This window comes from Ixodes scapularis, unplaced genomic scaffold, assembly GCF_016920785.2.
Source record: "Ixodes scapularis isolate PalLabHiFi unplaced genomic scaffold, ASM1692078v2 PGA_scaffold0__279_contigs__length_252992795, whole genome shotgun sequence".
NCBI classification, from domain to species: domain Eukaryota; kingdom Metazoa; phylum Arthropoda; class Arachnida; order Ixodida; family Ixodidae; genus Ixodes; species Ixodes scapularis.
In genome coordinates this window covers 109,657,910-109,669,960 of record NW_024609835.1, presented here as the reverse complement: position 1 = coordinate 109,669,960, position 12,051 = coordinate 109,657,910, and the positions used below count along the sequence as shown (strand labels likewise).

The following is a 12,051-nucleotide window of genomic DNA, read 5'->3' as shown; positions in this document are numbered from 1 at the left end:
CCGTTGCATTCATTTTCGCGCACAAAACGGTGACTCCCAGAAAAAAGCAAGAACGCAGCGTTATTGCCTTCATTTTAGCAATGCACACACACACGCAGGCTTGCGCTGATGATGCCTCAAAACCGAAACTCTCGTAGCGTGATTCGTGACTGCGCCACGCCCGCTTCTACCCAACCTCGTTGTCACGCCACTTCTGCAAGGAGTCACTAAAATTGCCAGTAAACACACAAAAACATCACCGATAAGATTATCTTGCAGAATATCATCTTATTTAGTAAACATGTTGCATTTAAGGTAAAAAAAAAAAAGAAAGAAACATAAAGCCTTTTTTTCGCCAGAAAAAAACGAAATATCAACGAGTCGGGTAACAATGTATTTTTGCCGAATCTTTGCCGAATCTTTAGAAACACAGGGGCCAAAAAGCTCGAGAGATTGTTGAAGCTCATAGAATAAAGAAGGAGGGGTCAGTCTGCGTGAGTCAGGCTTCCTTGAATTTGCTGGACAATGAGGTCGAGTTTTTAGATCGGGGATGACGCATATAACATTGTGTAACTGATAGCACCCAATTTTGTGAGGCGCATGCGCATTTACATCGAGATTAGAGAGTCGTGTTGTCGTATATTTTTCTTCGGGGTTTCCTGAGAATAAACCTTTCAGTTGTTAGTCAGCGCTCGTCCTGTCCAGTTCCTTCCTCTGTCCTTGCAAAAATTCGCGCTGTTCCATTATGAATCCATACCAACTTGCCCAGTTATCATGTTTACTAAGTCTTTAGAAAAGTTCGGAAAATGTTCGGCTTTGCCGAATCCCAAGATTCGGCACTGAACTTTCGATTCGGCAAAAGTTCGGCCTGTCACTACTAAAGACGAAGCAGTGCATTCGTGAGCGACCGAAAAAAAGAAAAAGAAAAAGAAAAAAAAAAAAAAAAAGAAGAGCACCGGTCGTTCTTTCGCTCGTTTGCTGTTCTCCTTTTCTCCGCCTTGTAGCTTTTTCTTTCACTTCGTTTCTTTTTGCGTTTTTTTTTTTATTCCCAAGTCTTGACGAGAATCCTGAGCTTTCATCCTGGAGAACTTTCCGTTTCATACATGGCGTGCAAGGGTGGGAAAGGTACTGAAATAGTGCGCATGAAAAAACACAAAAACAAAAGTTACTCCGCACGTTTCGTGGACGAGCGGTACAAGGCGCTGAAAAAACAGTTCGAGTGCAGGCTAGCTGGTGTAAGTTGAACGTGATTGTAAACCTGAGACTGGGGCAGAAAAGAGAACAGAACAGAAGGTAGAAAAAGAGGAGGCAACGTCTCAACGATGCAAAAGATTTTTTTTTTTGTCGACGTATTTGTTGCGCTAAATTGTGCGCATTGCGGAACTGCCTATTTCAATTCATATTTTCTTGTTGCTTTTTATTTATAAGGGGGTATACTAGGGGCTGGTGTTCCGTTTGAACCCCGCGCCGGCCTCGTCAAAACGGAAGAACGATCGAGATCCAGGGCGTCTGTAGTTAAAGCCGTTTATTTACATGGTGATAGTAGCGTGAAAATCAGAGTACCTTGAGAGTGCGGTGGACGGTCCTTTATACAACGAATACTGGGATTAGGGGACCGCACTGCCATTGGTCGGACGGCTTGGTATTCCCTCGCATGCTGTGACTTCATGGAAGTTTCCTTCAGAGTCGGAATACTCGCCGGTGTATGGAAGTCATCCAGACGGCAGTACCTCTCTGCTCTGGTGCCGGCGCCCCCATGAACCGGGAGTGATTCACAATAGACGCGTACACAACACACGACACTCGAGATCAGGATCGAGTGTTGTTTCCTTTTCGAGGAAAGCAGGGGCCTCGGAATACAGGCACGGGCATGTGCGTCGTCCACTTAGCCGATTAAGGTTAAGGTGCCTCAGGCAGATGGAGCCGACCAAGGTTACGGTCCCGCAGGCAAAAGAACTCAGACGCTTGGAATGCAACCACGGGCATCGTCCGCTTAGCCGATCAAGACAGAGCCGTAGGCACGATTCATCACCGACACGGTTCCTTCTTGAGGCTTGTTTCACTTTGAAGCCATAAGGCTGATTTTAACACCAGAAATAACAGAAGGTAGGTCACAACACGGTCCGCGTGCTCGAAACTTTCACGTTGCGAGGTTTTCTCTTCGGGGACGCCACGTTGCCAGACACTCCGGTATCGTTACTGACCGTCTCCAGGACTTCACGGACCGACGTCTCCGGGAAACGCGTTCTTGAACTCGCGTACACGTTGGCGATCACCTGCTTGCACGATCTTCTCACAATGAATCTCCGAATATATCCGAGCAGGAGAGGAAAGCTTCTAGCGTAAGACGCCATCTTCTCAAAACCGGGGAGGCCAAGGAGGATAGAAGCGTAGGAGAGGGCATGACGACAGCCGCGTAGCCTCCCCAAGCCATGCTCCCTTGACGCCTCGCCTCTTTCTCATTTTCCTCCTTACTCTCCTGACTTACAACGCCAACGTGACCACATCACGTGACTGTAGGTAGCCTTCGTCTAGCTATGGGGTACTAGAATACACCACAGGCTAGCCTTCTATCTAATAAAACCTAGCGGACGGAGCGCGCGCAAGCCTGCAAGGAGTCCTTCTACAATCAACGATCCATCTCACACGTGACATGTCACGCGCACCAATAGCCAGAGAGATCTACGGTCACGTTGGCCACAACATCGTTTAAACTTTTTTTATGATTAGGCTTCACCAATATTGCAACGTGGGCTCTCCTAGTACTTCTAACTAGGGGTGTCGCGAACTTTTGTCGAACCGGATTTTTAGGTCGAACTTTCGGGGTTCGACTGGGTCGAACCGGTCGACGAACCTTCGAAGCTTTTCACCAGATTTGACCGGTTCGACTTTGCGGACAGTGTGGCCAGACCTTGATAGACGCATGTCTAGGTTTGGAGTGTGGAGTGGGTAAACTTTATTTTAGCCTGCAGTAAAACGCGCGCTTGCGCGCGCGCTCCGGACGGGGCCTACATCGTCCTCTGGGCGCTGGGTCCCTGCCGGGCCAGCGCCCCGATGACCTGCTGGACGGCCCAGAGTTGTTGTTCTTGATTATCGCTCCCTGCGGCTGCTTCAAGTCGCAGCGGGATGCTCCCAGACTTTGATTCTTCCGGGTACTTGATACAATCCCACAGCATATGTGCGAAGCCGGCCGTCTCCCTTCGGCAGACTCTGCACTTGTCTGTCGGGTGCGCCTCGGGATACATTCTATGCATCAGCAACGGGCTGGGGAGTGAGCCCGTCTGCAGCTGTCTAAATAAAACGGCTTGTTCTCGACTGAGCCCCGAGCAAGGTGGTGGGAGAGTTCTGCGAGCTAGGCGGAAAGCCTTGGTTATCTCGTTGTAGTCGGTCATTCGGTCCTTGGTGCTGAACCACAGCGGCCAGTCGGTCGAGGCCGTTAGCGCGCGCGCCTCGGCATGTGCTGTCTCGTTGTGGTTGGCGTTTCGATCCGACGCCTCGCCCGCGTGCGCGGGGAACCATTTGATTCTCACTTGTTTGCTGCCGCCGTCGTTCTTGGTTGACTGCAGTATGCGCACCGCTTCCTTCGATATCATGCTTTTGGCATAATTCCTCACCGCCTGCCTCGAGTCACACAGCACCGTGTGGCAGTCGCGGTCGGCGATGGCCAGGGCGATGGCTACCTCCTCCGCTTGTTCTGCCTTGGTGCATCTCGTGCTGGCGGTCGTGCGAACGGTGCCGGTCGCGTCGACGACAACTGTCGTGAAACCGTGTAGCTTGGCGTATTCAGCCGCGTCCACGTAGCGTGCGTGTCCGTCGGCCGCGTGCTGATCTATCAGGGCCCTGGCTCTCGCCGCTCTCCTCCCTTTGTTATACTCCGGGTGCATGTTCCTCGGTATAGAGTCCACTCTGATGTTGTTCCTGATCTCATCGGGGATGGGGAGCTGCGTCCGCTCCCTGCCTTGGTAGCCAACTCCCAGGTTGTCCAGGATTTTCCGGCCGGCCTTGGTCGTAGATAGTCTTTCGAGTTGAGCGTTGCGTTGGGCTTCCGCTATCTCCTCTAGCGTATTGTGCACCCCCAGCTGCAGGAGGCGGTTGGTGCTCGTTGTTTCGAACAGTCCCATTGCCGTCTTGAAGGCCCTACGGATGAGTATATTTATCTTGTTTCTCTCGCTCTTCTTCCACTTGTGGTAGGCCGCCACGTACGCTACGTGGCATATGACAAACGAGTGGATGAGTCTGATCAGGCTCTCTTCCCTCATTCCACTTTTCTTGGTCGTGACTCGCTTGAGTAGTCTCGTGGCGTTTGCCGCTTTCGCTATGAGCCGGGTGACAGTGTCACCGTTTCTGCCGTGCGTCTCGATCGTCATTCCTAAGATTCTGATCTTGGTGACTCTTGGGATCTCGTTTCCTTCTCTGCTCTTCACTTTGATTGCCTCGTAGTTTCTCGGGCTGCTCTTGGGTTTGCGGTGCTTGACGGGCGGGTATACAAGGAGCTCCGACTTGCTCGGCGAGCACCTGAGCCCCGTTCCGTCAAGGTGGTCTTCGATCGCGTCGACAGCCGCCTGTAGAGTGGATTCGATGTGGGCATCGCTGCCCCCTTCCACCCACAGCGTTATGTCGTCCGCGTATATCGTGTGTCGAACTTCCTTGATGTTTCCGAGCCTTTCGGCCACTCCTATCATCACCAGGTTGAAAAGCATCGGCGAGATGACTGATCCTTGAGGTGTGCCTGTGCTTCCCAGCTTCTTCTCTTGCGCTTGGAGATCCCCCGCTCTGAGCTCGGCAGTTCTGTCCGTGAGAAAATCTTTGATGTATTTGTATGATCTCTCTCCCATGTTGAGTTTCGAGACTTGGCATAGGATCGCCGAGTGCTTCACCTTGTCGAAGGCGCTCTGCAGATCGAGTCCCAATATCGCTTTGTTGTCGCTGGTGTTGCCGTCGATGATCTGGTGCTTGAGTTGAATCATTGCGTCTTGGGTACTGAGGTGCTGCCTGAAGCCGATGATCGTTTCCGGGTAGAGGTCCTCTTTCTCGAGGTATTCCTGCCACCTCTTGAGCAGGACGTGCTCCAGCACCTTGCCCATGCAAGACGTGAGCGATATGGGTCGGAGGTTGTCGGTGTCTGGTGGCTTGCCCGGCTTGGGGATCAGGATAGTCTTGGCCTTCTTCCACTGCGTCGGCAGCGTTCCCGTTTTCCAGCATTTGTTGTAGTAGCTCGTGAGACTTTCGATGGATTTGTCGTCGAGGTTCTTGAGTGCTTTGTTGGTGATGCGGTCCGGTCCGGCCGCCGACTTGCTGTTGAGGTCTTACAGCGCCGTGCGAACCTCCTCTACGTCTATGTCTCTGTCAAGACGCTCGTTGCGTAGCCCCCCGTACGGCCCGTGGCACTCCGTTGGAGTAGTCGGCAGGTATCTGTCGCTGATGCGCTTCGTCACATGCTCGGCTCCGTGTTTAGTGACCTCTCGATGGATGAGTTTCGCCAGTCGGTCTCTTTGGTGTGACTTAGTCTTAGTTTTGTCGAGCAGATGCCTAAGCAAGTTCCACGTTTTCCCGTTATGCATCTGTCCGTCGGCGGCGTTGCATATCTCGTCCCATTGTTGGGCGCATAGCGTGCGACAGTATTCCTCGATTGTCCTGTTAAGTTCTGCGACTTTTTTCCGTAGCCTACGATTGAGGCGTAGCTTTTTCCATCTGTTGAGTATGGACTGCTTGGCCTCGATGAGGTGTGCCAGTCGGCTGTCCATTGTGTTCGTTTCGAGGTCTGTTTCTATGTTCTTGGTTGAGTTTTGAACGTCTTGAATGATCTTGTTGGTCCATGTTTCGATGTCATCAATTTCGGTCTCTTCTTCCGCCTCCTGATTTCTGTTATCTCTGAATGCGGTCCAATCGATCCACGTATGTTTCCTGACATTAGCACTGCTCTGCTCCGGTATGACGATTTCCACTATCATGTGGTCGCTGCCGAGGTCCATCCCCGTGTTCCTCCACGTGATCGTGATCGGTTCATTGTTCTTGACGAACGTGAGGTCAGGGGTGGTATCTCGGGACACGGAGTTGCCCATTCTCGTTGGGAGAGCCGGGTCGGTTATGAGTGTGTAGTCGAGCTCCGCCGCATCGTGGGATAGGTTTCTGCCTTTCGCATTACTCTTGACGTAGCCCCACGCCGGATCCATAGCATTAAAGTCGCCGCACGCGACCAGCGTGCTCTGGCCGGCCGTCGTGCTTGCCTTGTGAAGAATGGCTTTGAACCTCTGCAGTCTCTGCGATGGGTTACTGTAGATATTCAAAATGAAGATGCTGTTTTTTCTTTGCTTGGTCGGTATGAGTTCGGTGAGCGTGTGTTCGATCCTGACGTTGCTTAGTCGATGTTCGACGAAGGTGAGACCCTTCCTGACCAGGGTGCACAGACCTCTGCCGTCGGACGGGCCCGCGTGCACCCTGTAGCCGGGGAGGGACGGCTTTTCCGTTAGCGTTTCTTGGAGTAGGAGCACGTCGGGCTTGCGCGCAGCGTGCTCAATGTGTTGCTGGACAACTGCCCTTTTCTTGACTAAGCCGCGGCAGTTCCACTGCCACATCGTTATGCCTGTGGAGCTGGAGGCCATGATGGTCCTATTCGAAGTTCTCCGGGTTGCTGCGCTTGGTTGACTTGCTGCTGTAGGGGCCCGAACGTTGGGTTGCTTAGGGTTAGTTGCAAGCTCCTTTCCAGGTTATTGAGTCTGTTGACGTTCTCCGTTTGGAAGGCTTGGATGGCTTCCTTCATCGATTTGATCATATCCTCGAGGCTGCTGAGTTTCGCCTCGACATTGTTGTTGCTGCTGCCGGAGCTGCTGCTGCCGGAGCTGCAGCTGCTTACGTTTTTCGTGGTCTTACGCAATTCGAAGGCCCTTTTCTTCGGTGCCGGTGCTTTATCTCCGTCTGTCGTAGCTTCTTCGACCTTGTTGTTGTCGCTCGGGCAGGATCTTGGCTGTTCGATGGTGCATAAGACGTTGCGAATCTCCGCTATTTCCTTGGTGAGGTTGTTGATGGTGGCTCGCAGGGACGCGTTCTCCTGTTTCAGGGCCTCGTTGATTTCTCGTTCCTTGGTTGAAGCTTTGTCTTCTTTCTTGGCATTGTCGTTCGAATTGGTCTTCTTGATACCTCGTGCGGCGTCGGCCCAACTGACTCTCTCGCGCGACTTTGATCTTTGGCTTTTTGTTTGTCGCGCGTCTCTGCTCTGGCTCCTGCTGCTGCTATTTCTCGACGGCGCGCGGTTTCTCGATGGCGTCCTTGACTTGCGGGCAGCTGGCTCGTCGAGTAGCGGGAAGTTGCTCTCCGACGGCAGCCAGTCGCTGACGTTTTGCTTTCGGCGCTCCCACTGCCGCTTGCGGACGACGTAGGGAACCTTGTATTTGGCTTTACATTCTCTATCGGCGGTCAAGTGAGCGCCTCCGCAAAGTTTGCATTTGGGCGTACATTTGTGGTCTTCCTTTGGGTTTGTTTGGCCGCAGCCCCTGCAGATGCGGTTGGTTGGAGTTGGGCACACGTCCTTGCGATGCCCGACCCGGCCACACTGGTGGCAGACGTCTATTTGCTTTCTATACAGGTTGCACGGTATGAGCGTGACACCGTATCGGACAAAGTTCGGTACCTTGGGTCCTCCGAAGGCTACAATGATCGTGGTCGTGTTGCCGATTCTTTTGGCTCCTACGGCGAGTGGGTTTCTGTCGTTTACAATGTTGCTGTCGAGTTCTTCGGCACTCGCGTTGACAGGGATGCCGCGGATGATGCCCTTCACGGTGTCGTGCGGCGCCGTGCGGTACGCGCTGACTTCGAAGGTCTTGTCTTGAATGGATATCGTCTGAATTCTCGCGTAGCGGACGGCGTTTTCCTCCTTAGGCGTGCTGACTACCATGATGTTTTGTAGCGCGTTTGGGCAAATGGTGTCTGATGCGTTCTCTTCAGTCGTAATCTTGGCCGCGGCGAGAATGGCCGTGGCGACGGTCGTGGTGCCAATCTTGGTAATGTCCAATCCCCCACGGGGTCTGATGACGATCTTGTTTTCCTCCAGCGGCATGGCTGGCATTCTCGCTGCCTTGATGGCCGAGGCTCTAACGTTCTTGTTACCCTTCGCATTCTTGCTTACTTGGTTGTCGGTGCCGGCGAGCTTCGCGACAAGGTCTCGTTGACGTAGTCTGGACATGCGTTCCCCCACTTGCGTCCATCCAGTGCCGCTGTGGAATTCCTCTGGTGAAAGATCTTCGCCTTGAACTTGCACGCACATTTGGGAGTCGAAGATCGTTGCCCGAGCGGACGTCCCCTCCATCTCGGGGCTTAGTGGCCGCCGCCGAAACGGCGAGCCGCGGCAGGAGCGACAGCGACTAGGCCTATCGCTCGTGGAGCACACCTAGGCCTAGCGGCCCCGCGCACGACGGTGGTGGAAAATGTCTGTTATTTCGGCAAAAAAGGCGTACCTTTGGGAACTTTGTTATCCGTTGGCGTCTCTCGACTTCACAAACTCACTGGGATACACAAGACCTTGAATCACGCAAATTAATACTGCGAAATTAACCATAAATGACGGAGCCGATAGGAACTAGTCCGTTCGCTTCGGCGTCCTCTTCTTCCTCCTCTAGGTTTGGAGAATTAATTTTGATGCAAAGGGTTATTTTATTTTATGAACAGTTGCAATTAAAAGAAACCAATTCTAATCACTGAAGACGTTAATAACTTAATTTTTTTTTGTACTGTATTGTAACCTAACCAATCAGCGGTGCCCTTAATTCATCCCTTAGCCATTACCATCCAATCCGAAGCCAACTGGCCAGCCTGTCGCGCATGCGCACACGAGTCGAACCTCAACACAAGGTTCGTCGAAATTTCCACAAAAAGTTCGAAAAAGTCGAACCTGGTCGAACTCGACCCTCGGCCGGTTCGCGACACCCCTACTTCTAACCTCTTGGGCGAGGCAGGGGAAGCCGCACAACCTGAAAACCCGAAGCGACTGCCGCACGGACGAAAACGAAAAACAATTTGGAGTTTGGAGTAGTTTACATTATGTTTTCCTGTTTATTGAAAAAAAGTCGGTGTTCCGTCGAAATCATAACGCCACTATCAGTTACTGGCTCCGAAGAAGCACATTTTTCAACTTTTTTTCATTTTCGCGGGGGGCGCATTACTGAATTGTCATTGAGATCAGTGGGCAGCACTATTTTATGGGGCGAACGTAGGCGGTCGGCAGTGCAAACCGGTGCGCTAGCTTTGACTGCGTTGCACGCTATGTATGAAACGGAGTATAGGCAGGCGAGCCGTGGCGTCGACGCCGGCTGGCTGGAGCCTACCCGACCAACGCAAGCCTTTTTTTTTAGAAAAAAAAATGGTTATATGATACGTGATACCATTCCTACTGCGCATTAGCGAGTTACTTTTGGCGGGATCACTCGTCTTTTGTGCCTCTGTCGCTTCTGTCCGTTGTCTCCGAGGCCTCGCGGGGGAGGCGGTGCGTATCAGCTGTCTAACACCGTTGCAAGAATTCAAGAGGTGAGATTCAGTAGAAGCGTGAGGTTACTTTGAGTAGTGTGTTTGCTGTTCAAATCGAACATTACTATATTATTGGTAACTTCCCCTGCAAAAAGGGAACCAAGTTGACGTTGTTCTCCCACCTCATGTGGACGTTACGAATGACGCGGTGCGATTTGATTCAAGCTGAATTCGGTATCAACACCTCTACTTCATGTTATTGTCTGACTGGTAGCGCCACTGCAGGTGCGGCGGGCGCTGGGCGGCGTTAGCGGCCATGGTAATAAAGGCGGTGGCCATGGGGTTCCAGTTCAGTTGTGTTGCGGGCCAAGGCGGCCCGCTGGTTATCTGTAACCTAACATGTAATAAATGTTGCGTTGAACGAACATAACAATTTTTTGACGAGGATGGGATCCCACTAAAATGAGTTAGGCCAGTTCGTATATTTTTTTTTTTTTTTCCTGGTTCGCGAGCAACCGCCAAGCACCGCCCCCAAGATGCCGAAGTTGGAGCCGTTCGCCGGGGACGGCGGGAAGGACTGGAACGAATACGTGGAGATTCTGGAGCAGTGCTTTATAACAAACTAAGTCGAAGAGGCAAGACGGCGAGCGGTCTTCCTGAGTCACTGTGGACGAGCAACGTACTCACTGCTGCGGAGGCTACTGGCCCCACGGAAGCCTAGCGAGGTTCCTCTCGACGAATGTTTGGCGGTGCTGACCGATCACTACGCGCCGAGATCATCGGTTATTGTTCAGCGCTACCTGTTCTACTCCAGAGGACAGCAGGAAGGTGAGCCAGTCAAGGACTTTTTGGCAGGACTGCGTCAGTTGGCGGCGCCCTGCGATTTTGGCGGTGAGCTGGACAATAACTTGCGGTACAGGATGGTCCACGGTATCGGTGACGACGCAATGAGGAAGCGTTTGCTAGAAGAGCCTGAACTAACACTGGATAAAGCATTAAAGATCGTGACCAGCATGGAGGCAGCGGCAAAGGGGGCTAAACAGCTAACGCAGCGCTCTGGAGGCTCAGAGGTGAACCGGGTCACGGGGCCCAGGGAGGTAGTTTCCCGCTGTCGTCGCTCCGGAGGACGACACAGTGACGCTACGTGCAGGGCCCGAGACCTACGGTGTTTCAAGTGTCAAGAACGCGGTCATTTAGCACGAGTGTGCACCCAGCCAACGGGGGCTCAACCGAAGGGCAAGGAACGCCGTGTTGAAGATATCGCCGGGGAACGGTTTGGGGAAGGGCGGCGGAACTCCAGCAAGGTACGCGCAGTAAACGTAGCTTCTAGCGACGGCGACTCGGACACTGCGGAGGTCGAGAACTTGTGGTCGCTTCATCCTGAGACATTTCCATTGTCCAGCGTCGGGGTCATCCGGTCTGTGGAACAGCACGTACCACCCATCTATGCCGAGGTCAAGGCTCAAGGCAAATCGGTCAGAATGGAACTGGACACGGGAGCCGTGGTTTCAGTGATTGGGGCAGCTGAGTTCAAGAGGCCTTTTCCTGATGTCACCGTAGAGGCACCTGATGTCCGTTTGAGAAGCTATTTTGGAGGTACCGCCGCGGTCGTTGGAAAGGCGGTGGTAGATGCGGAATTCAGCGGAAAGCACGCACGGCTGTCACTTTTTGTGGTTCAAGGGGACGCTCAAGACCTTCTAGGGCGAAATTAGGCCAAGCATTTGGCATGCCTCTGGAGAAGTTGCTGAACATCAACCAAGTGGGCGGCATGGACGAACTGGTGAGCATGTTCCCAGCTCTGTTTTCGGCGGGTCTGGGGAAGCTACAGGGAGTGACAGCAAAGATATGTGTTGCAGAGGGAGTGAAGGCGAGATTTTTCAAGCCCCGTCCATTGCCTTTTACACTACAAGACCTGGTGGCGCAGGAACTTTAGCGGCTACAGAAAGAAGGCGTACTGGTGCCCGTTCGGGTTTCCGAGTGGGCTGCACACATTGTACCCGTACTTAAAAGGGACGGCCGGATAAGAGTGTGTGGAGACTTCAAAGTCAGTCAACCAGGCCGCAGAAATCGAGGCATACCCTGTTCCGAGGGTTGATGAGTTGTGAGCTAAGCTGTCGGGGGGCATGAAGTTTTCGAAGCTAGATTTGAGTGACGCTTATGAGCAGGTTGAGTTGGACACCACCTCGCGGGCATATGTGACAATTAACACGCAAAAAGGGTTGTTCCAGTACACCCGGTTGCCGTTTGGGGTGTCGCCGGCACCTGCAATTTTTCAAAGAGTGACGGACAGTCTGCTACAAGACTGCCAAAGGACAGTGGTATATTTTGATGATATCCTAGTGACTGGCAAGAACGACAGGGAATACTACAGAAACCTGGAGACAGTGCTGAAGAGGCTACACAGTGCTGGGTTGAAGTTGAAACTAAACAAAATTAATTTTTCTCGCAGGCAGTGTCGAGTATTTGGGCCATGTCATTGATGCTTAGGGTCTTCATCCAGCGCCTGGGAAGGTTGAAGCTGTCGTCGGGGCTCCTAAGCCAACAGGCGTGAAGGAGTTGCAGAACTACCTGCGCTTGCTGAACTTCTACCGGCGATTCCTGCGAAACTTGTCATCG

General features: G+C 52.5%; 2 protein-coding genes across 2 annotated transcripts; both read right to left on the bottom strand.

Moving 5' to 3' along the window:
• Nucleotides 1-2,987: 2,987 nt before the first annotated feature.
• On the bottom strand, nt 2,988-4,844 carry LOC120846500. Its single transcript, XM_040218283.3, has one exon. The coding sequence runs from the start codon at nt 4,812-4,814 to the stop codon at nt 2,988-2,990; it is 1,827 nt and encodes a 608-aa protein (XP_040074217.3). The 5' UTR covers nt 4,815-4,844.
• Nucleotides 4,845-6,539: 1,695 nt separating this feature from the next.
• LOC120846515 lies at nt 6,540-8,487 on the bottom strand. Its single transcript, XM_040218302.3, has one exon. The coding sequence runs from the start codon at nt 8,279-8,281 to the stop codon at nt 6,557-6,559; it is 1,725 nt and encodes a 574-aa protein (XP_040074236.1). The 5' UTR covers nt 8,282-8,487; the 3' UTR covers nt 6,540-6,556.
• Between the last annotated feature and the right edge of the window lie 3,564 nt (nt 8,488-12,051).

Excerpts from the sequence above, each read along its gene's own strand:
- LOC120846500 (XM_040218283.3), bottom strand. The coding sequence starts at position 4,814 with ATGGGAGAGAGATCATACAAATACATCAAAGATTTTCTCACGGACAGA.
- LOC120846515 (XM_040218302.3), bottom strand. The coding sequence starts at position 8,281 with ATGGAGGGGACGTCCGCTCGGGCAACGATCTTCGACTCCCAAATGTGC.